At 40.7% G+C, this 21646-nt stretch overlaps 1 protein-coding gene across 1 annotated transcript; it reads right to left on the bottom strand.

Annotated features, from left to right (window-relative positions):
- Positions 1-1247: 1247 nt before the first annotated feature.
- RAB32 (RAB32, member RAS oncogene family) lies at positions 1248-21489 on the bottom strand. Its single transcript, XM_007086889.3, has 3 exons — positions 20940-21489; positions 6467-6744; positions 1248-2386 (listed from the first exon to the last, which is right to left on the bottom strand). The coding sequence occupies exons 1-3, from the start codon at positions 21187-21189 to the stop codon at positions 2237-2239; spliced, it is 678 nt and encodes a 225-aa protein (XP_007086951.2). The 5' UTR covers positions 21190-21489; the 3' UTR covers positions 1248-2236.
- Between the last annotated feature and the right edge of the window lie 157 nt (positions 21490-21646).

The following is a 21646-nucleotide window of genomic DNA, read 5'->3' as shown; positions in this document are numbered from 1 at the left end:
AAAATTCCAAGACTTGTTGCTTTCAGCCATCATCCAGAATGAGTTTTACATTTCTTTTTTTTTTTTTTTAACATTTATTTATTATTTAGAGACAGAGAGAGACAGAGCATGAACAGGGGAGGGGCAGATAGAGGAGGAGACACAGAATCCAAAGCAGGCTCCAGGCTCTGAGCTGTCAGCACAGAGCCCGACCCAGGGCTGGAACTCACAAACCGCGAGATCATGACCTGAGCCAAAGTCGGACGCTTAACCGACTGAGCCACCCAGGTGCCCTGTGAGCTTTATATTTCTAATGTTTAGGTCTGGCACCAATTTTTCATACTACTTACATTATTGGACTTTGGAATTAAAGAAAAATTAAGAAGTTGTACTTTGTATTGAGACCAGAAAACATTTTAGAGTACAGAGTATAGGTTTAAACATTTTAGACACGGGACACCCAGGTGGCTCAGTCAGTTGAGCGTCGGACTTCGGCTCAGGTCACGATCTCGCGGTCCGTGAGTTCGAGCCCCGCGTCGGGCTCTGTGCTGACTGCTCAGAGCCTGGAGCCTTTTTCAGATTCTGTGTCTCCCTCTCTCTCTGACCCTCCCCCATTCATGCTCTGTCTCTCTCTGTCTCAAAAATAAATAAACGTTAAAAAAAAATTTTAAACATTTTAGACACATAGGTTTCTTAGAAAGATTTAATGCAATACCTTTTTAAAAATTAAGAGGGACTGTATTAACTATATGAGAAGTAATATTTAAATAAGGGTGTTCTTTATATTCCTTAGCTTTGGAAAATCTGATTCTATATAGAATACATGTCCCAAAAGATCAAAGAGCTTATTAAGTGCAGAACATATAAACACCTTTGTGATTCCTAAGCAAAACTTAGACTTAATGAGAAGAGCAAGCTATGTTTTATGGCCCATGTCAACTATTTATTCCCAGAATACACCTGTCAGAGCAAAGGCAATTCTTGCTAATTTTTTATTTCCTGCTCTCAATAAATACATGGATCTTTTCCTATCCCATGTTCATAATAATGTATAAGACAATTTGGTCAATGCCTCATTTGCATTAGCATTGGATTATGGCACAAACACCTTTAAAATTCCTTTGAAAAATAAGTTGGACCTTTCAGAAGGTATCAACTCCCTTAAAAACAACAGGAAAATGTGAGCAGACACGAAGTTTTCTAAGGCAGAAAAGTATACCCCATTTACCTTTCTAGAACCACATTAGTTAAAGAAAAACAAAAGAGGCTTCAGTCAAAATATTTATTCTTTTCCTTAACTGGGTTAAATGGTAATACAAATATTACGAGGCTGTCCTAAGTTTCTCATGTGTTCTACTTTAAATGTCCAAAACTTTACATAAAAACTACGCATGACCTAGTTTCCTTCACAATTCATACTTAGGGAATCTCAGATTTAATTGTATATGCTTTCAAGTAACTTCTCTGTTACCGTTACTAATACAGATTTGAAAAGACTAGCTCCAGTTAGAGAGAACTCCAACAGTAATAGCAGCCAGGCTCTCAGGTACAAAAATAAACACACGGGAGGAAGAGGAAAGCAGGAATGTTCATTTATATTGTTTCCAACTGGCAGCAACCAGAAGCCAGGACACCAGTGCACCTGCGTTGTTAGCAAGGGCACACCACGCTGGCCAGGAGTAATGACATAACATGTGATGATAACAATTTTATAGAAGTATCAAAGTTTTAAGTAGAAAAAGAACTGCAAAACAGCCTTCTGTGACTAACAGAGATGACAGCCTCCCTGGGGAGAATGTAATGTGGAGATAAAAACACAGGCCCATAAAATTACTGGAAGACCTCAGGTCAGGTTTCATGACCATCCCAGTGCTTCCACTAAAAGGCACAACTTGAAAATCTTACCAAATCCTGAGGACCATCATTTTTAAAAAATGTTAAAGAGGACGTAAACATTATCCTGAATTCAAGGTGACCACCCTAGAGGCCTAAGTGTGCCTGCGTTAAAGTGTGGGGTCGCGGGCAGAACCACTTTACCACACGCCCCGTGTCAGCGTAGGCTCCCTGGGGGTGCCACCACGGCCATTCTGTACAAGGAGAAAGGTCTACACAACCTGAAGAAAAACTGGAGCGTTCGTCTGAAGTGCAGCCCTGTGAAGATTCACAGAGCAGCACAGCCGCCCCCTTATCCATTCTCGGGCTTGGATCCAGCCCGGTCAGGCTGCACTCTGCACACAGGCCAGAAGCAGAAGCCATGTCAGCAACATTGGGACTTGCCCTCTGCTCTCAAGGTCTCCTGATCCAGTTTAATTTTGTCCTCGTTGTTTTCTTCACTAGGAAAGCTTTGGTGGTTTGCGAGAATATTCTCCACTAGGAACCGGGCGGCTTCATCTATGTTTATATTATCCTGTAATGCAGAAATGACGAACACGATGAATTCTTCAGATTAATGCTTGGAAGTAAGCATTAAGAGTATTAACGGGACTAGCCGAGTTTGTCAGAGGGGACATTATAATACACGAGCTACCGTCTTCTTCTCCCATACTAAAGGGTTAAACCCTAAGAGTTTAATGCCATTGAGTATAATGTGGCTAGGGAACTCTTTTCTTTTCACAAATGATCGCCCTTTCTGATGCTCCTGTTTCAAACTTCTTGCCGCTGAGATTCAATGAACTATCTCAATGGTTGAAAAGGAATCTTCATTCCCACAATGGGTTCCCACTCACATAAATGAAGGCACTAAGATGAAAACCTTCCGCCCTAGAACATCTAAGTCAGTTGTTCACGACACATTATGAAGAAGAATGTCAACGGGCTCATACCACACTAAAATATGATAAACGCATTATGTCGTCCCCCATCTCTGAGTGCAGATTATTACTTTTAATTGTCATGTGTAAATTAACCTGAAACAATGTGGTGGGTGCAACGGCCATTAAAAATATTCTAATGAGTCACAAGCTATCACAACATTTGTGTGACAGATTTATTAGCTGTCACTCACTACACGAGTAACAACACAGAGCAAAATCTGGGCTTATTTAAGTACTTAACTTCATTTTTAAATAATTTCAGGTTTACAAAACCATTGCAAAAATAGTAAAAATTCCTACATACCCTCCACTCATCTTCCTAAAATATTAACAGCTTGGAAATCCAGATTTTCAGATAAAACCAGGAAATTAGATAATAGTGTGGGCATGAATTATGAGCCTTATTCAAATTTTACCATCGTCCCAATGTCCTATTTGCCATCCAGGTGACCAGCTGTATTTCGTGCTCATGTCTCCTTGGTTTCCTTTAACCTGGGACAGTTTTTCAGTCACCTTCCCTTCCACGACTTTGACACTCTTGTAGAATACTGGCCAGAAAATATCCCTTAGTCTGGGCTTGTTTGGTGTTTCGTATCATTAAACTCAAGTTATGCATTATTGGCAGGAAGAAGGGATGTGTCCTTCTCAGTGTACAAGGAGGCACTTGCTTAGAGTCACGTCTGCCAGGCTTCTCCACTGAACAATTACTATTTATCCTTTGCCCTTAGTAAGTTCCAATATATAAATCACCTGTTTTTTTTTTTTTTACCAGTTTTACCCATTAACTTTACCATTAATTAATTTTTCCCTGAAACATTTACTACCATGGTGATTAAAGGTGACTTTCTATTTCCATCATTCCTTCTACATATATTAGTTAGAATTCTACCGTCAGGAAAAGTTTTCTCTTCTCCCTTACTTATTAATTGGTTTATTCATGTCATGGATTATTATTTTATTCCACAGATTAGATCCATTACAATAGCTATTTACTTCATTCCTCAAACTGTGTTACATTTTTGGAGCTTCTGTAAGAACGGTCCTGTTTCTTTTTGACACGTCTCCATCATTTTGTGCTCCCTTAGTTTCTGGCTCCGCAAAATATCTCTGGCGCATCTTTATTTGTCCCACTAGTCCTGGAATCAATCATTTCTCCACAAAACCCCTGTTCTTTTTACGGGAGAACAGTATTTAAAAAACAAATTCTGGGGACCAGTAAGCTCACTGGATCTGTGGTATCATTGCTCCTAAGCCCTCTGAGCAGAGAGAGGTAATAAATATATATATGCATCCACAGACCTGTAGACATCTATTTCTACGTTTGTCTCTCTGTTTATGCAAATGTGTATATATAGAAACACATATATACACAGAAACATATATATATATTTATATGTACATATGAAACATTAAGTTCATACTGATCTCTCCAATTTCAGTCTAACAACATGAGGTTCATTCCAGCTTTCTTCCTTATTTGCTATAAGTTTCTCAGACAGTGAGAAACCTGTAAGACCTGTGCTATTTAGTCAGGTATCTTTTCCAGCATCAACACAAGTTTTCTTTAATTAAAGTACAGATCTCCAAATGTCCAAATGTCACTCGGTCCCCACCCTTCCCATTATCCCAAAGAACTACAATGCTCTCTAACTGCATTTAGCAGCAATTGACTAGGAACAGAAATTCCCATATTGTAATTAGTCACACATTTTCATACTACAAATCCATTGTTTGTCATAAAGGTGAAAAGATGAAGTTCACAAATTCAAAACTGTCTTTTGGCTGTGTTCCCATTAAAATTCAGATCACTGGGATTCAAGCAGGAATCAGATGTGAAGTTAGCGCCAGCCGGCTCAGAAATACAGACATTAGTGACATGTGGGCAGTACTTTTAAGGCTTGCCTAAAATTTTTAACCTAGATTTTATGCTACTGTTATTCTCTTGGGCCATTCCTGGTTCACTACTAAGGAGATTCTGCAGAAGGTGTTGCTAATATATTTGTAGGAAAGCACAGAACACATCTGACACTTCTACCGCTAACCAGTGTGTCCCTTCTCACCTCCACATGTAACGCTGTCTATAAATTTAACAAAGCTGATGACTTGCACAGTCTCAAGCTGCAGGCCACATGACACTATCATTTGTGAATCTCCCATCTAGACTCTGGGGACAAATTTGGATTTATTACCTGAGTGATTAATTCACATAAAACCTAGAGAAGAAATTTTATCTGTAATACGTGCCATCTCTTCCAACAAATCTCATGCTCTAATAAACATTACACATACCACTAATTATTTCCCAACAAAGCTGGGAAATAAAGCAAATTACCCGACGGACACGCCGCAGGAAGGGGGACGGGTTCCAGGACAAGGGCCTCCAGGAGCAGCCTCCCCCTTCTGCCATTTCTCCCGTCCTGCCTGGCTAAGTGCTCTTGCCGCACCCACCCCCCCCTGCACTGCAGCTTTCTTCTGCTGCTACTTTTTACTCATGAAACGAAATTTTAAGACTCTGGAATGTCTTTCTTTCAACAGATAGCCTTTAGCTTAGGAGTAAAAACCTCTGCCTCCAGCAGACACCAGCTGTGCCGATGACCCCAACATCACTCAATAGCTTTCCTTTCATTATTCCGATCGTCGGTGGCACCCAATGGTGTTCTGCGATGAGGGTGGGTTTCTGGTAAAGCTAAAAGTAACCTAGTGGTAAGCAGGTACTCAGACCAGTAGATAAATCCGGTCACATTTGTTACCTAAGAGGAAAAATTCTTTTAAAAACAAAAAACAAAAAAACGTCTGCAAGAAATCCACAGAAGGCATTCCAAATGCTGGGACTGTGTTAAGATACGCCAGTCTTCTGGTTTCGGATTTTGTTTGTCGTTGAGAATTTCTCAAACATTTCACCATTCTTATGTAAGTCCAATTGTTATTTGACCTCTAATGTGAAATTCCCAATGTGCATAAACAAGTTCTCTCCCCACCAATACTTTGTGCCTGTGAATTTCACCTTTGCTCTCTTGTGTATCTAGACTGGTAAGATTTTTAACAGCCGACTTAAGTGTTTTTGTTTTTCTTCAAAAAATATTTATCCCATAATATGTGAAAGAAAGAATTCTCACTCCGCTATTCATGAAGAAGCATGTCACAAATGTTGACACTTGCCTCTAGTTCAAATTCTTTCATACACAATTAATCTGAAACTCTTCAAACATCACCTGAATACATTGTCGCTCTGACAGTTTCTGGTCCATTTTTGTTAGTACTGCACGTGACCCACATATTCGCCAGGGTCATCTCTGTGCCTATATTTTGTCAAGCCTTCGGTAAAAATTAAAAAATCCTTGTGCTTGACAAGATCCCTAAATCCCCCATAAACTCCAGTTGCAGAAGTGCTCCATTTAAAGGCTCAAACTCAGAGAATGTCATTGTTCTTTATTCTAAATAACAGCTAATTTTTAGTCTGATGGAAAACCTGCCCTTCTAGTCACCTCCCCACTAGCCAATTTTGAAAGCATTTCTGCTGCCCACTGAAGGAAACTATAACATATCCATGCTATGTTTTGCTTTCTTTTAGGCTCCCAAAACCCACTCACATAAACCTGTCTAAATGTTTTATAGCTATAGCTCAGATTTAGGACTTAAGAGCAGAGCAGATACAAACAGGAAGCAGACCTCACCTTTGCCGAGGTTTCAAACCATCCAGTGAAACCATGTTCTTTGCAGAACTGGTCCAACTGGGAAGGATTCTGGCCACCATCCTTTTTCTGGTCACATTTATTAGCTAAGAGGACAGCAGGAATAGGGCTGCCATTTGGAAGATGGACTTTACAATCCAGATCACTTTTCCATTTTAAGACGGCCTCAAACGTGGAACCTCTCGATATATCAAAGACTACAAAAGCACCAACAGCTTCTTTGTAGTATACTCGGGTCATGTTGCCAAACCGCTCCTGCCCTAGAAGTAAATATAACAAGAGATTAAGAACTCATAATCAGACTGAGTCTATATTTAGATATAAGGCCTCTGACTCTAGAACAGTGCCGTAAACACAGGTTTCCCATTCCATAGCAAAGAAACTGGTGGGATGCACAGAACCATGTGGCCGATCGTGTGGTCTCAGTACGGAACTAACTAGCGTTGTGTTCTGTGAATGTACAACATATGCTCCATAAACATCCAGATGACAGTGCTTGAACCTACAGAGCCCAGCATTTCCCCCTGCATTTCCCCAGTCTAAGAGAAAGGTACTAAAGGGAAAAAGAAAGCCAGGAGCGGAGGGGAGAAGAGACAGAACAGAAGAAAATGAAGCTTGCAGGAAGAGATAAGTATGGTGGGTAAAACGCAGTCGAAAAGACTAAGACTGGATAAGAGATAAAGGAGTTCATCTTTCGTCCCTGTCTCTAGGCTGTACCCGCTTTGGACGCTGCTTGCAAGATTGCTGTCTTCTAAGAAGGCAGACGCGTGCAAACCTACTAGCAAAAAGTGGCACAATTATCTGTGTGATTGAAAGAAGGACCAACTGCAGAGTTCTTCAAATATCATACTTTTAAAATAACTTACCATGTTCAATAGTTTGGGGAAAATCCTACTGCTTCGCATACCACATGGACTTTGCAAAGCGTTCTCTTTCTGTCTGGTATCACACTGTTCTTTGACATAGGAAGGACCCTTATCTTCATCTGGCAGATGAAAAACCATGCAAAGAGCTGCTTGGCCAGGATTACAGTGGCACTGAGTAACTAAGACAGCACTAGAACCCAGGTCTTCTGAGTCCCGTGCACCCCTGTTGCCAGCCATTCTGAACTATCTTACAGTTACCCTGACTTCTAAGGCATTTACCTTCCATCTGTCGAGTTACTGACTAGAGTACTAAGGAAATATGACTGGCAATCAATGTAAATCGAAGATGTGAAACTCTGATCAATGATAAAAACAAAGCTGACAGGACACTTTCCTGTTAAAACATATGATGAAAAAACACTTTATCTACATTTCATTGATAGTAACAAATGCAAAGCTGCCCACAAAAAATATTTTCTCTCTCCTCCAAATTCTACTAGAGCATCATACAATGTTAGATATTGCTTAATGAAATAATGGGAAAAGAACACAATAGGCAAGCTTAAATGGATAAAACTGAAGTTCATTTGTGGTTTGTCGTAACTCCTCATATGGGCTAACCTGAAGTTGTACTATGACAGTTCAGATGTCTGAACTTTATTACAACAGTCACATATGAAACCCCACTATCATATTTATATTTTACTGGTAATGTAAATCTGCCCAGCCAGCTATATAGTTACTGGATCACAATGCTGACAATTATAAGAAATTAACATTGTACCTTTTCCTTAAACTTATACTTCATAACTACACACAGCATGTTCACAGAGGATATACCAACTGATCAAAGTTAGTATCACTAATCTGCAAAAAGACTATGTAGATGCATTAAAGTGGTTCTGAGTTCAATTTTAACTAGAGAACACATACTACCAATTTTTGTTTTTATAAAATTTAATTATTAAATATAAAATGACTATGACAAAAAAGGAAATTAGCCTCATTAAGATAGTCCAGATTACATGATTATTTCATATTATAAGAAAGTACTCTTTTGAACTATCCCTTCAACTTAGAAAAGAGGGCGGGGTGCCAAACTAGTAAAAGTATAGAAATCCAGAAGTAATAAAGAATGATTAAGCTTTAGTGAGTGTTGCTTTGTTTACTGAATCATCTATAAATCCCTAAAAAGATTTCTTTCAACCAATCATACTAAGTCATATACAAATTTGTATTCACATAAACTTTCTGATAAAATATAAGAAAATCAGAAATGTATATGACAAGGAATTTTCGAGATGGACCTGTGGATTAGAAATATCAGGTTACTGGCACACCTGGGTGGCTCAGTCGGTTAAGCATCTGACTTGGCTCAGGTCATAATCTCAGGGTTCATGAGTTCGAGCCCCGCATCGGGCTCTGTGCTGACAGCTCAGAGCCTGGATGAAGCCTGCTTTGGATTCTGTGTCTCCCTCTCTGCTCCTCCCCCACTCACATTCTGTCTCTCAAAAATAAATAAACATTAAAAAAAAATCTTTAAAAGACAAAAAAGAAATAATCAGGTTACTTTCCCTAGGTTCCAAGGTTAGTATTCAAAACTCTCTGATAGTCTCAGAGTGTGCTTTCTAAAAACCATACTATATGGCAATTCAAAATAGTGTCAATTATGCTATTAAGCAAATGAAAAGGAAAAGTACAAACTGGGAGAAAAAAATGCAAACCCTCTATCTGGTAAAGGACTTATACCCTTCAAACTCCAGAGTAAGAAGATAAAAAATCTAATTAATAAAGTAAGCAAAAGACTGGAACAGATGCTTTATCAAAGAATGCATACAATGACAAGCAGAGGAAAAGACGCCTAGCATCATTAATTACTGGAGAAATGCAAATTTAAATCACAACTAGGGTGCCTGGGTGGCTCAGTCGGTTGAGCGTCTGACTCTTGATTTCAGCTCAGGGTTGTGGGATTGAGCCCCATACCAGGTTCCGTGCTGAACATACAGTCTGCTTAAGATTTTCTCTGTCTCTCTCTCCCCGCCCCTCGTCTCTGCTCACGCTCTCTCTAAAAAATTAAAAAGAAAAAAAAAATTTTAAATCATAACCAGCTTCCCCTTCATGCCTATGAGAATGGCTAAAATAAAAAGTCTGGGTTTACCAAGTATTGGTGAAGAAATGGAGCAATCAGAACTCTTACTTACTACTGGTAAGAATAAGAATCTAGAATAGTACATCCATTTGGGAAACGATTTGACAGTTTCTTCAAAATTTAAACATATATCTACCATACAACCAACACATTCTACTCCTAGGTATTTGCCCAAACAAAATGAAAGCACATGTCTACACAAAGTCATGTTCATGAATGCTCATAGGTGCTTTATTTTTAATAGTCAAAAATGGTAATCAATAAAATATGGTATATTCATACAATGGAATATAACAACAGAAAGGAAAGGAATAGATTATGGATAAAAATAACAAAATAGATGAATCTCAAAATAATTAAGCTAAGTGAAAGAAACTAGACCAGAGAGGGAATAGGTAATACTATATGAATGCATTTATATCAAATCCTTAAAAATAAAAACTATAGTGACTCAGTAAGAGGAAGCCCATCAGTGATTACCTTGGGCAAGGCAGCGAGATAGGTTCGGAAATTCTTTTGCAATCTTGATTACAGTGATGTTTCACTACTGTTTACATGTCAAACATCAAATTGTGCAGTTTGTTGTACTGTCGATTATATATCAATAAAGCTATAAAAAATAATACCTACAGATGGTCACTGGGAAGGTTTAATGCAAAATGTCTGCCTGAGAGTCTTCTAGGGCAGAGTACGACAAAGTATAATTCATGGTCAAACCTCGCTAAATAAAGTTTTACTGGAATACTATCACCTTCATCCGTTTATGGGTTTCTTCATTGGTTTTCATTCTACAATGGCAGAGTTGAGTAGTTGCAACAAAGAGTGAATGGCCCATAAAACCTAAAGTATTTGCTACTTCTATGCTAGAGGGTTAGGGGATAGTCTATACCTTGAACTGACACTGGTATATAAAAATTCATGAAGGACTTAAGATCTGTGTATGTAAATTACACTTTAAGTTCAAAAAAGTAAAATGTCAGCCTCATGGTAAGCACTGTGTAAATGTTAGCTAGTATTAAGTGCTCAATAAATGTATTACATGATGAAAGCCTAAGTATCCTTTTTAAAATGGTACAATTAAACATAGCAAAACCTTAAACTATTAGCTAGTTATATGCTGTAAACTGTAGTGGTGAAAACAGTTGGCAGAGGAAAATGAACTTGAGGAAAGTACAAATGTACTAGAGAATCAAAATACCAAGCACCCAGGGATGCTTCAGTCAGTTAAGTAAACATCCAACTTTGGCTCAGGTCGTGATCTCACAGTTTGTAGGTTCAAGCTCCACACTGGGGTCTGTGCTGACAGCTCAGAGTCTGGAGCCTGCTTTGGATTCTGTGTTTCCCTCTCTCTCTGCTCCTCTCCTGCTCATGCTCTGTCCCTCAAAAAATGAATAAACATTAAAAAAAAATTTAAATACCAAGCACCCAAAGGTCAAGCAATCCTAGGCAAGTAACTCTGTCAGCCTCAGTAAGTCATGTGTCTTTAGAGGATTTTAGGGATCTTCTAAGCCCTCCCAGCTCTTCCTTCTGATGTTTTAGGTTTCTGTGTGATAACTTTAATGTTATAATGATTTGCTAAAGATTCTTCAATCACTGAATCCAGACAGCAATGGGGATCAAATATAAATAATCCAGCATGAAAAGGCCAAGCCATGCATTTAGGGAAATTGCTTACTTTCCAACAGAATAGTGAAATATACTTCCTATTTTACTGAGTTCATTATCTTTTTAATTCTGAAGTAATTCTGAAAAATTCTGAAGTAATCCATTAGTGCTTCAGAGATATTCTTGAACTGGTCAAAAAACCTAAAAAGCACAAATTTCTAAAATATGTAACATTTAATTAGAAAATAGGGGCGCCTGGGTGGCTCAGTTAAGTGTCTGACTCGGTTTTCGCTCAGGTCATGATCTCACAGTTCGTGAGTTCTAATCCCACATTGAGTCCTACCTACACTGGGCTCCACGCTGGCAGTATGGAGCCTGCTTGGGATTCTCTCTTTCTCCTTCTCTCTCTCTCAAAATATATGAACTTAAAAAAAAAAAAATCTTTAATTAGAGAATAAAGAGACAATGAATTCATTTAAAATAATAATCTTAACATAAAATTGAGAGTTGTTCTCCCAAAAAACCTAACAAGGCAAAACCTAGATTTAACTATTTTGGTTTCAAAGGTTTAAATACATAGATATATCAAGCTCTTCCAGTCGTTAAACCGGAAAATAACATAAAGTTTGCCACTGGAGTAAGAGCTGCATCCTACAACTTCGTTATTTCTCCTTGGGTAATTTTATCTATTCTCTTGTTATTGTCTAAAAGAAAGAACCACAGTGGAAAACAAAACTAATGTTCATGAATATTCCATTTTCCTCCATTTCTAAGTGTGTGAAGGATCACACTCTTCTGCCCCCACTGAGTCAGGAGTGGCTACGAACTCGTCTCGGCCAATGAAAGGTGAACAGAAGTGTCACTTTTAAGCAGAATCACTTGGCTGACAGTGTCCCTGTCCTACTGCAGCAGGCTCGAACCCTCATTTTGAGAGGAGAGTATCATGAGATGAGCCTCCATTAGTCTGAGTCTTCAGGTAGTTTCAATGAAAAATGCCTTCACATCTCTACCACTGCCCCAACCTCTGCCCTCACCGTGGGCATGAAGAAAGAGTGAGGAATAATTATTTTAAGCCATTGACGTTTTTAATGTGGTTGGAACTCCAACATAACCTAATCTATCTTGACTAAAACAGCCCCCAAATCGTGTCTAGATTTGATCTCCACTAAAAAACGTGCATTAAGTTCCTTGCATGTATCAGGCACTGTGCTAGATACTGGTGAACAGCATGGAACAATCAATATGATTTCCTCTCCTGAGGAGCTCACAATCTATCGGAGGAAATAGACAAACTGCACCACAGGGTGTTAGGTGTCATCAGAGATATGAAAAGTATATCATGGTATCAAACAAAGGGATGCTCTTCATTGAGGTACGTAAGCTAATCTTAGTAGTTCTGAAAGACACATTATCAAGAAATGCCATTCAAATGCTTACCTGTCATGAAAATCAGTTGTCTTTATTCCTTTGTCTCTATACTGTAGATGCAGCAATGCCCAAAACCCACCAGCAGTCACCCTAGTCAGAGCCAGGCTCACCATCAACGGACTAAACAGATTCAGGTATTTAATCTCTAGATACAATCTCCAGCAGTGCTGAGTCTTTCTCATGGGAATAATGCATTCTAGTACTTACCTTTCACAACACTTCAGGAGTTAGCCCTTTCTAAGTTTAAAACAGAGGTAAGGACCAAACCTACCAACAGGGAAGACTTTCACATTTACATTAGAATTGCACTGGAATTCTGTAGAATCTTGGACTTTTTTTTTCCCTTAATTTTAGACAAGAAATATAAAGAATGCTCCCTGGGAAGTAGTCAGTCAACCATTCTAAGTTCAGTCCAAGAAAATTTTATTGTTCTCGATCCTACTTTCCACAAATGCATAAATAAAATGCAGGAAATTCCCACTATGCTGAGTGCCCCTGGGTTGTATCATAGGACAGGAGAGGATGGGGTAGAGAAGTCTGCAGTTATTAAATACAAAGACAGATGCATGAGTTTTGTTTCATGGGGTGTGTGTGTGTGTGTGTGTGTGTGTAGAGTTAAAGCTTATGGCAATATAAAAATTCAGCACGACCTGGGGGATCTTCCTGTCACGAGATCTATAGAAGTAGCTCAAAGAGTGTGACGGGGAATCAGCAACACCATCTTCCTTAACTGGTGTTGTAGTCATTTCTTAATGGGGGGTGGGGGGGTGGGGAAGGACCACTTTCATGCCTTCCTGACCAACACTTAAATGGACAACATCGTAACTGCCAGATGCCACCTCACATCACCTAGTCCAACCTCTCCTATTTTACAGATGAGAAAATAAAATCCCGGGGAGACAGAATTACTCAAATTGCCCAGGTTGATTTGTTATTTGATGTGCTGTCCAATCTGTTAGCCAAATACTTTCTGGAGGACACATTGTTCCACATGTCCCATACTTCCGAATAGACCCAAGGCAGTGCCATCAGCCTACAGTGACTTTCTTTAAGGGTAGCAGAGCCCTATTACACAAGGTCCCTTTCTCATAGTCTCTTAGGGCTTTACCACAGCAGCTACGAGAAATGCCCCACTGCTGAGTGCTTTAGTGACCCCAATACTAGTGGCAGCCTCTTTTATCCATATTGCTGTAGGCATATTTCCAGAATATTCCAAATGACTCTCAATGCTTTCTTTTAAAAAAGTGTGTTACTTCCTTCTCTAGAAGACGGAATCTTTATTGTAACTAGATATCTTGGCAATGAGAATGAAGAAAATGAACACAGTGCTAGTCATCTAGGCTCAAAGATATCTAATCTTGGCAATGGGAATGAAGAAAATGAACACAGTGCTAGTCATCTAGGGTGAAGCCCTAGATTTCCCAGCTGCCCTTGCAGCAAGACATGCATATCTGACTAGAGCGCAAAGACGAAGAATATGACAATATGACGAAGGAATGGTTGTGTGATGCAGTGTCAGCTTTGGCCCATGGAGACTTTAAGGTTCTGCTCAGCAGCTGTGGACTGCCCAACCATGGACTTCCCAGGTGAGAGAATTAACCTCTTTGTTAAAATCACGATGCATAGTGGTGTCAGAGGAAGGCAGATCTATCGAAACAGTTGATCCTAACGAATCTGCATTTTAGTGAGCCTGATGGAGGAGTCTCCATATAATCACACTAAAATAAAACAATGTATTTAGCTTAATTTCAAAAAGCAACAAAAAAAGTCACTACAGAGGATGCTTAAGGAAAATATCTGGACAGAAGTGAATGGAAAGAAGGCAGAAGAGGAGAATGTAAGGCCATGTGTCAGCTAGAAAGACCAACAAAGATCCATAAACTAACCCGTACTGTCCATTTATTTTTATATGGTTCATCTTTCTCAAAACAAGACTGAAGAAATTACATGTTTCTAGCTTCCTTGATTGCAAAAAGTGAGAAAAGCACTTTTGGAAATACAACTGAGTAGAATTCTAAAGCATTTTTACCTCATCTTGCAGAAATCTGCAACCCCTATCATTTATGTCTGTACTGTTCTCACCATCCAGATCTCTGCAACCAAAACACAACCTAAACTTGTTCACTTAGCCTACCCTCTCCTTTTTTTTTTTTTTTTAATTTTTGAGAGACAGAGAGACAGTGAGAGAGAGAGAGAGAGAGAGAGAGAGAGAGAGAGAGAATCCCAAGCAAGCGCTATGCTCAGCACGGAGCCTGACATGGGACTCAATCCCAGGACCATGAGACCATGACCTGAGCCAAAATCAAGAGTTGGATGCTCAACCAACTAAGCCATGCAGGCGCCCCAGCCCACTGTCTACTTCTTAAGTGTTGATTAAGTGTGAAATCATCACTAGTTTCAGGATATGCTGTTCTTGAACTATAAATCTGAGGCCTTCAAAGTTTTCTTCTTTGGAAGAGCACTTTATCTCTCAGTCTTTTCTAACAAATGCCTAGAAGTATGTATTCATGATGGGTTTTTTTTCTATATTATAATTCTTTGATGTCTTGGGGCCTTGTGGACCAGCAGAGAGCCTGCCTCTCCCAGGGTTAGCTAGTTCTGAGAGACTGCAAACAACCTGCTGAAAGCACATCTTGGATAGGCAAACCAACCAATTCGGAATCCTTACCATCCCTTTTTTCAGGCATTTTTAAGGCTCCTGCAGTCTAAGTCACTATCTTCCTGCCCTAAATCACCCATGGCCAGGTACTAAACAAATAGGGACCATCCCCATAGCCCAACACCCACTGAAATAGGTCAAACTAACCAATCCTAAGCTTGCTCTTCTTGCCTGTACTGCCTTGGCCATTCCTTCTTGCAAAAACCACAATAAAGGCTCTAGCCCATGCTTATCCCTTGCTCCTTCTGCCTCTTGACCAACCCTGGTGCTTCCCCATGTGGCCCTGCATGGGGTGGATACTCCCTCCTCTTGGGATCTATGAGTAACAAACCATCTTTTCAATGGTGATCATCTTCTGGTGTGTTGGCCTTACCATACCTGATAAAAACAAAAATCTTGGGTACACTTTAAAATAGAATATGAATGAATCACTGAAATTTCCATATCAGAAGCTTAAGAAAATCAGAAGGTCAAGAAAACAAATTCATAATGGATAAAATTTCTCCTATAATATATCTGAAAGTAATACTGCCTCTCAAAAATAACGCATGGCTTGTAGGTTTAATCAGTGAGATTACAGAGTAGACCATGCAAACATCTATAATTATTACCTTGCTTTTCCAGGTGTGCTCTACAAGCGTATAGCAATAAACAGCTTTGTTATCTTCAGAAAGTCCAGTGTGGAAAGTCTTTCAAAATGCCCTCCAAAAATGATGGAGCCGACCAAAGAGTGTCTACATTGGAAGTTCGGTGTTTTATAATTAAGAAGAGTATAATAACTGGAAATTCTGGACTGATAATATAAAGAGATGATAATTATTGCAAAGGGGTTTAACATATGAATCATGTGCACTACTATGCGGATGACCAGAACATTTGCTAATTTAGACAAGAGTCTGTTAGACTCTCAGATGACATTCTTTGGAGTGTTTTGACACCAGTGAACCAAAAATTCACTGAACAATTAAAAGCTTATTTTCATATTCCAGCATCAGAAGACATGTCTTTGTATAGTGCCATCAATTATCTGTGTTTCCTTGGTCAAGTTATTATACTTCTCTGTATTTAGACTATGGGATCTCTAAAAGCCTATATAGTTCAATTCAAATAGTAGAATGATTAGGAAAATGGGGAAAAAGTCAAACTTTAGTACTTTTATCAATGTCCCACTCCCTCTACTACTAACCTGGGCCCTTTTCAGTTTATGTGGGCCAATTGAGGCAACTGAAAATGGTAACATATTAAAAAAAAAAGGGCAATAGGCATATGTTAATATGTTGTTACACTGACCATTCTGCCTGGGCAATTGGGGATACAAAATCCAGACTGGAGCACCCAAAGTGTCTCAGGATTCACAAACTGAGGAAGATTTAAAGATGTAAAATGGGGGCACCTAGGTGGCTCAGTGGGTTGAGTGTCCGACTCTTGATTTCAGCTCAGGTCATGACAATCCCAGGGTCATGGGATAGAGCCCCATATCGAGGCTCCGTGCAGCCGGGAGCCTGCTTGGGATTCTCTCTCCTCCCCTCCCTCTCTTTCTCTCTCTTAAAATAAATAAATTTTTTAAAAAGAGATGTAAAATGGAACAGTAGGTTTTGTTTGTAATTCAACACAGCATTTTAGTCTGTATAAGGCTAAGGACAGGAAGACTGTACGGAAGTCAGACATAAGGAAGATTTTAAAAATCCCTTTAAGTGAGTTATTAAGTAATTGGAAAGTCATTGTAAATTCAGTGTTGAAGAGGGAGACTACAAATAACTATAGACTGATTCCTCAGAGCACTTCTTCTGCATATTTAGAAAAAAACTGAATTTTAATAATTTTGACTAATAGATACTTTGAAGGTCAAGAAAGCACTGGAGATAATATTCAAGATTCTTGCTCATGAGGGTTAAAGGAGAGTTATGAAAGACAACAAGAGGCCACGAGGTACAGTGATCAGTGACTGCCACTGTGGAAAATGGGATAAGAAAAGCAGGATCAACGTTCTAATTTAGGCTGGGGATCAAAAAAAAAAATAAAAAGTGAATCTAAGTATAGTTTATATAATTGATAATGTCTTCCAACCATGCATTTTATACTTTGGTAAATACTATTTACATGAACTTCAGAGTAGAATGTTCCTGATTGGTTCGTTGGTCCAAAGTTTTTTTTTACAGAAGATTTTTACTCAGATTTTTATACAGAAATACTAATCCTAAAAAGTGAAGCGTGGCAGAAGAGACCAGGCCCCCAGAAAATGCCACTTTGGCATAAGGATTAATTTGAACTAAAGGGACTTCAAAAAGAGCAGGTGCCCAAAAGGTACGCTAAGCTCTCTTTTTTCTTCCTGAAAGCAGACGAGAAAACCCCCATAGGAGAGATGTCCTCTCTCTACCAGGAGGAAAGAAACATTCCTATCACCACGGACAGGAATTGAAGCTGGGAGAATTCTCTATAAACAGACCATACAAAATAACTCTTATTTTCCTTTAGCCTCCCCATATATTTTAGTTATTTTCCCACAATTCCCTCCCTTTGTTCAACCTGTATAAAAGCACTTAGGTTTTGTCACTTCTTTGGGTGTTCATTTTCTTATGAGGACTCCTGTGTCAGGTAAAACTTAGGTGACATAAATTTCTGCTGTTAATCTGTCTCGGATTGATTTTTTTTTTCTTTTTTTAATTTTCAGGCTCTGCTGAAAACTCTAAGAAGGCAGAGATAAAGTTTTGCCTCCCCTACAAAAGCAATCACTTCAGTGAATACGGGAAGACTAAATTATGTTAGTTCTAAATGGACAAGCTTGTCTTTACTTTCTTTTTTTCTTAAATGTTTATTTAGTTATTTTGAGGAGGAGCAAGGGGAGGGGCAGGGAGAGGGAGAGAGAGAATCCCAAGCAGGCTCCACAGAGCCCCAGGTAGGGCCTGAACTCACAAACCATGAGATCATGACCTGAATGAAACCAAGAGTTCAATGCTTAACTGACTGAGCCACCCAAGCGCCCCAAGAGACCACTATTTAAAACATTGCTGGCCTATAATAAATGGGTTCATTTATGTAACAGCAACAAAAAGAAGATCAGAGACATCTCTTGCTACCTCTTAATTTAGTAGTATTTATTAAACTTTTTGAAAAGCTTACTGAAGACTTCAGTGTCTTAGTATATATTTCAGTCCTGTGTTAAGAGCCATCTTCAAACAGGTATGGGGTAAGAGATGGTTGCCCAACACAAAAATTATATTGAGGTGCATCGGTATTTTGTAGCTACATTCATTTGATGCAATAAGAAAGCATTTGGAAGGCCTGTACCCAAGAATCACTGCGGTTCCTAATCTGAAGAGTTTAGCTTAAACTGCCTGGCCACATTTATGGAAAACATTTGGCCAACTCCTCCCTGTTACCCCTGCCAAAGTTTCCAAGTATAGAGACCCAACAAAATTCCTTGACCATCTTTCTCATCTCTAACCAACGGTGAAAAACTAGTCACAGGGCCACACCTTAAGTTAGTCATATCAACTGGCCAGCTCTACCTACTGTTTTGCAATCAAGGAGTATTTCTAAACTTTCACAATTAAAGATCATTCAATGTTGTAACTACATAAGGCAAATATGTTTAGCCATGGGGAACTTTTTGGAGTGGCCTTCAGTTTGCTTCATTACATCATGACCACTTAACTCAAATGGTATGAGCTAGGATTCACTAAGAGGTCAAATATTCAAAGCAAACATAGTTAATGATGTAGCTCCCTAAGCCCCAAGTGAAAGCCAAATTATTTCTGTGTTAACTTCCTTATATATTAAGACTCCATCTCTGGAAATTTTATTTATAAAGTGAGACTAATAATTTTCAACTACCTCATTAATTTACCCCTAATCTTTTTAACAGCTCGTGTGTACTTGCTGAATGGTACTGAACATCCAGGAATCCCTTTTAGAGATCTTAAAATTCTGCTTTCTGTCCCGGCAAAGCTCAACCTTTGCATTTAGGGAAAAGTGCAAGCACATTCCATCTAGGCCAATGTGTACCAGAGTCTGACAAGACTGATTATGTCTCTTTCCTGGCTGCATAGGTCTGTTAGAGCTGGACAAAAAAATAAGAGGTGATACCCAGGGAGAAAATTACTCATGACTTTGCTTTCCCAAGCCTCCAAATACCAGCATTTTTGCTTGAAGCTTAAAAACACAAATGTGCCAATAAAATCTTTTATTTACCTGCAGTGAAATCCAATCATAATAGCTAAATATGATATTATTTAACAAGAAGAATAAGGCAAAGTCAACCACCTCCTAGGTGAGGGGTGTAAAATCTTCACGGAAATCTGTAGCGACAATGAAGATTCCTGCAGAATGACTATCACATGGTAAGGCAACCTTTAGAATTTATGACTTTGTCAAGAAGCAATACTACTATTCATAAGTGTCTGTGAAACAGCAGGAAGTATTTCAAAAGAAGCCTGACTTAAAAGATGACTTTTCAAACGAACTTTTGGTTTTCTGTAACCAAAAGGGAAAAAAGAAAAAAAAAAAAAAAAAGCTGAGCCCAGGGCAGATTATCCTCCTTTCTGTGAGGGACTGACATACATAAATTTATTTGCATATCTGAGGCAGAAAAGTCTGTTCTTGAATAAGTGAGTATTTAGGTTAATATACATAGGTTAATTCTTCAATACTTTTTCATATGTAATAAGCTGTTGGTGAAAAAAACACTGCCTAGCAGACAGACCTGTGTCCCCTCCACTCATTTGCCAGCTGGGTGACCATACCTTCTACAGTTGATGCATCTGTAGCGTGAAGGATGCTCTCTCGCTCTGAACATTCTCCCATCCAGATTCTCTATTGCAGACTGAGCTTCTTACCAGCAATGATTGAACAGGGTAACTTTTGCTATCACTTCCATATTTAAACTTTCCAAAAGTCACCATCTTTTTAAATGCCCACACTCCACCACCCCACCAGACAGAGCTCAAGTTTTCATAAATTAGAGCAAGGAGAATATGCACCCCCTTCAAAGAGGGGCATTATGCTCCCAAATTGTCAACTGAAAGCAAATGCCAGGGAAACAATCTATTGTGGTGTGGAGTGGGGCAGGGCCAGGAGTGGGGTTAGGCCTTGGCTTAAGGAGGGAGGCAGGATTCAAGAGTAGCTTTCCCAAATCTTCCCCGGGGTGCAGGGGTTGTTAAGGACTCACCTAGGAGATCACCCTACCTGAAGAATAGAATTTCACTCAGAAAGAAGGGTCTCAGATCCAAGGTGGGTGATGAAAAACATTCTGAAAAGGCACCTGGTTGCTAGCCTTGGTTGTGTTACTATCTAAGAGGGTCACTTGGGGGCAATCATTCAACTTCTGTGCTCCTCTGTGAAATATTAAAGCTGGTTGAGAGGAGCTGGCCCCTGCCCCCCCCCCCTCCTACTCTTCCTCGTGTATTATAACTTGTCATCATTCAGAGTTAAAACTCCAGGAAAAGCCCCCATGGCTGTTTCACCTCTGGTCAGGGGAGGGAGGGAAAGAGAGAGAGCATGTTGGAGTGGAGAGGGCCACCTTTCCATCTCTTAAAAATGAGATGCTTTCTGCAGACTTAGTAGAGGCATCTAACCAGGGTTAGTTACTTACACGCATTTCTCGATCTTGTCCTGCTTTTAAACCCTTCAACTACTACTGCCCCTTACCGTTGTCGTGATCCCACTGGGGTCCACCCAGCCACGTCCCTTTCCGTGTGGCTACCTGAGTTAGCCGCCGGCTCTCGACGGAGGCCGCAGCCCGCCACTTACCGGCGATGTCCCATAGCTGCAGGCGCACCAGCGTCCGGCTGTCCCAGTTGAGGACCTTGAGGGCGAAGTCCACCCCGATGGTGGCCCGGTAGTGCTGGGAGAAGAGCTGGTGGACGTAGCGCTTGATGATGCTAGTCTTGCCCACGCCGAGCTCGCCGATGACCAGCACCTTGAAGAGGTGCTCGCGGGTCTCGGGCGCGGCGGCCGCCGCCGTCCCCAGGACCGGGTCCCCGGCTGCCCCGCCCGCCATGAGCTCCCCCGGCCCCGCTCCAGACGGCCGGCTGCCCCCCGCGAGCTCGGGCTCCGCGCCGGGGTCGCCGCCCTGCCGCGTCTTCCCCGCGCGCCCGCGGAGCCCCCGTCGGCCGTCGCAACGTCCCGAAGCCGGCCGCCCTGCGCCCGCGCCACCGCCCGACGGGTCACAGGACCCGGAACCTGCCGCGGCGGCAGCCGAGCGGGGCGGGGAAAGGGCCGGGGACTGGCCGGCGGGGGAGGACCCGGAGGGGAGGCCGCTTCCCTCCGCCGCCTGCGCTCTGGGCGGGCGGCCGGGCGGGAGCCGGGAACTTCCTTTCCCGGGGCGTCCCCTCCTCGCAGGGGCGCGCGGAGCCCGGCCGCCCCCTGCTGGCCCTGGGCTGTTCGAGGTGGGCCTGAAAAAGTGCGGAGGCCACGGAGCCGGCTCGCGAACGCCCGGGTCCGGGCGCGCAGGCGCG

This window comes from Panthera tigris, chromosome B2, assembly GCF_018350195.1.
Source record: "Panthera tigris isolate Pti1 chromosome B2, P.tigris_Pti1_mat1.1, whole genome shotgun sequence".
NCBI classification, from domain to species: Eukaryota; Metazoa; Chordata; class Mammalia; order Carnivora; family Felidae; genus Panthera; species Panthera tigris.
Note: the sequence above shows the minus strand (reverse complement) of the source record. Positions and strands in the feature narration are given on the sequence as shown.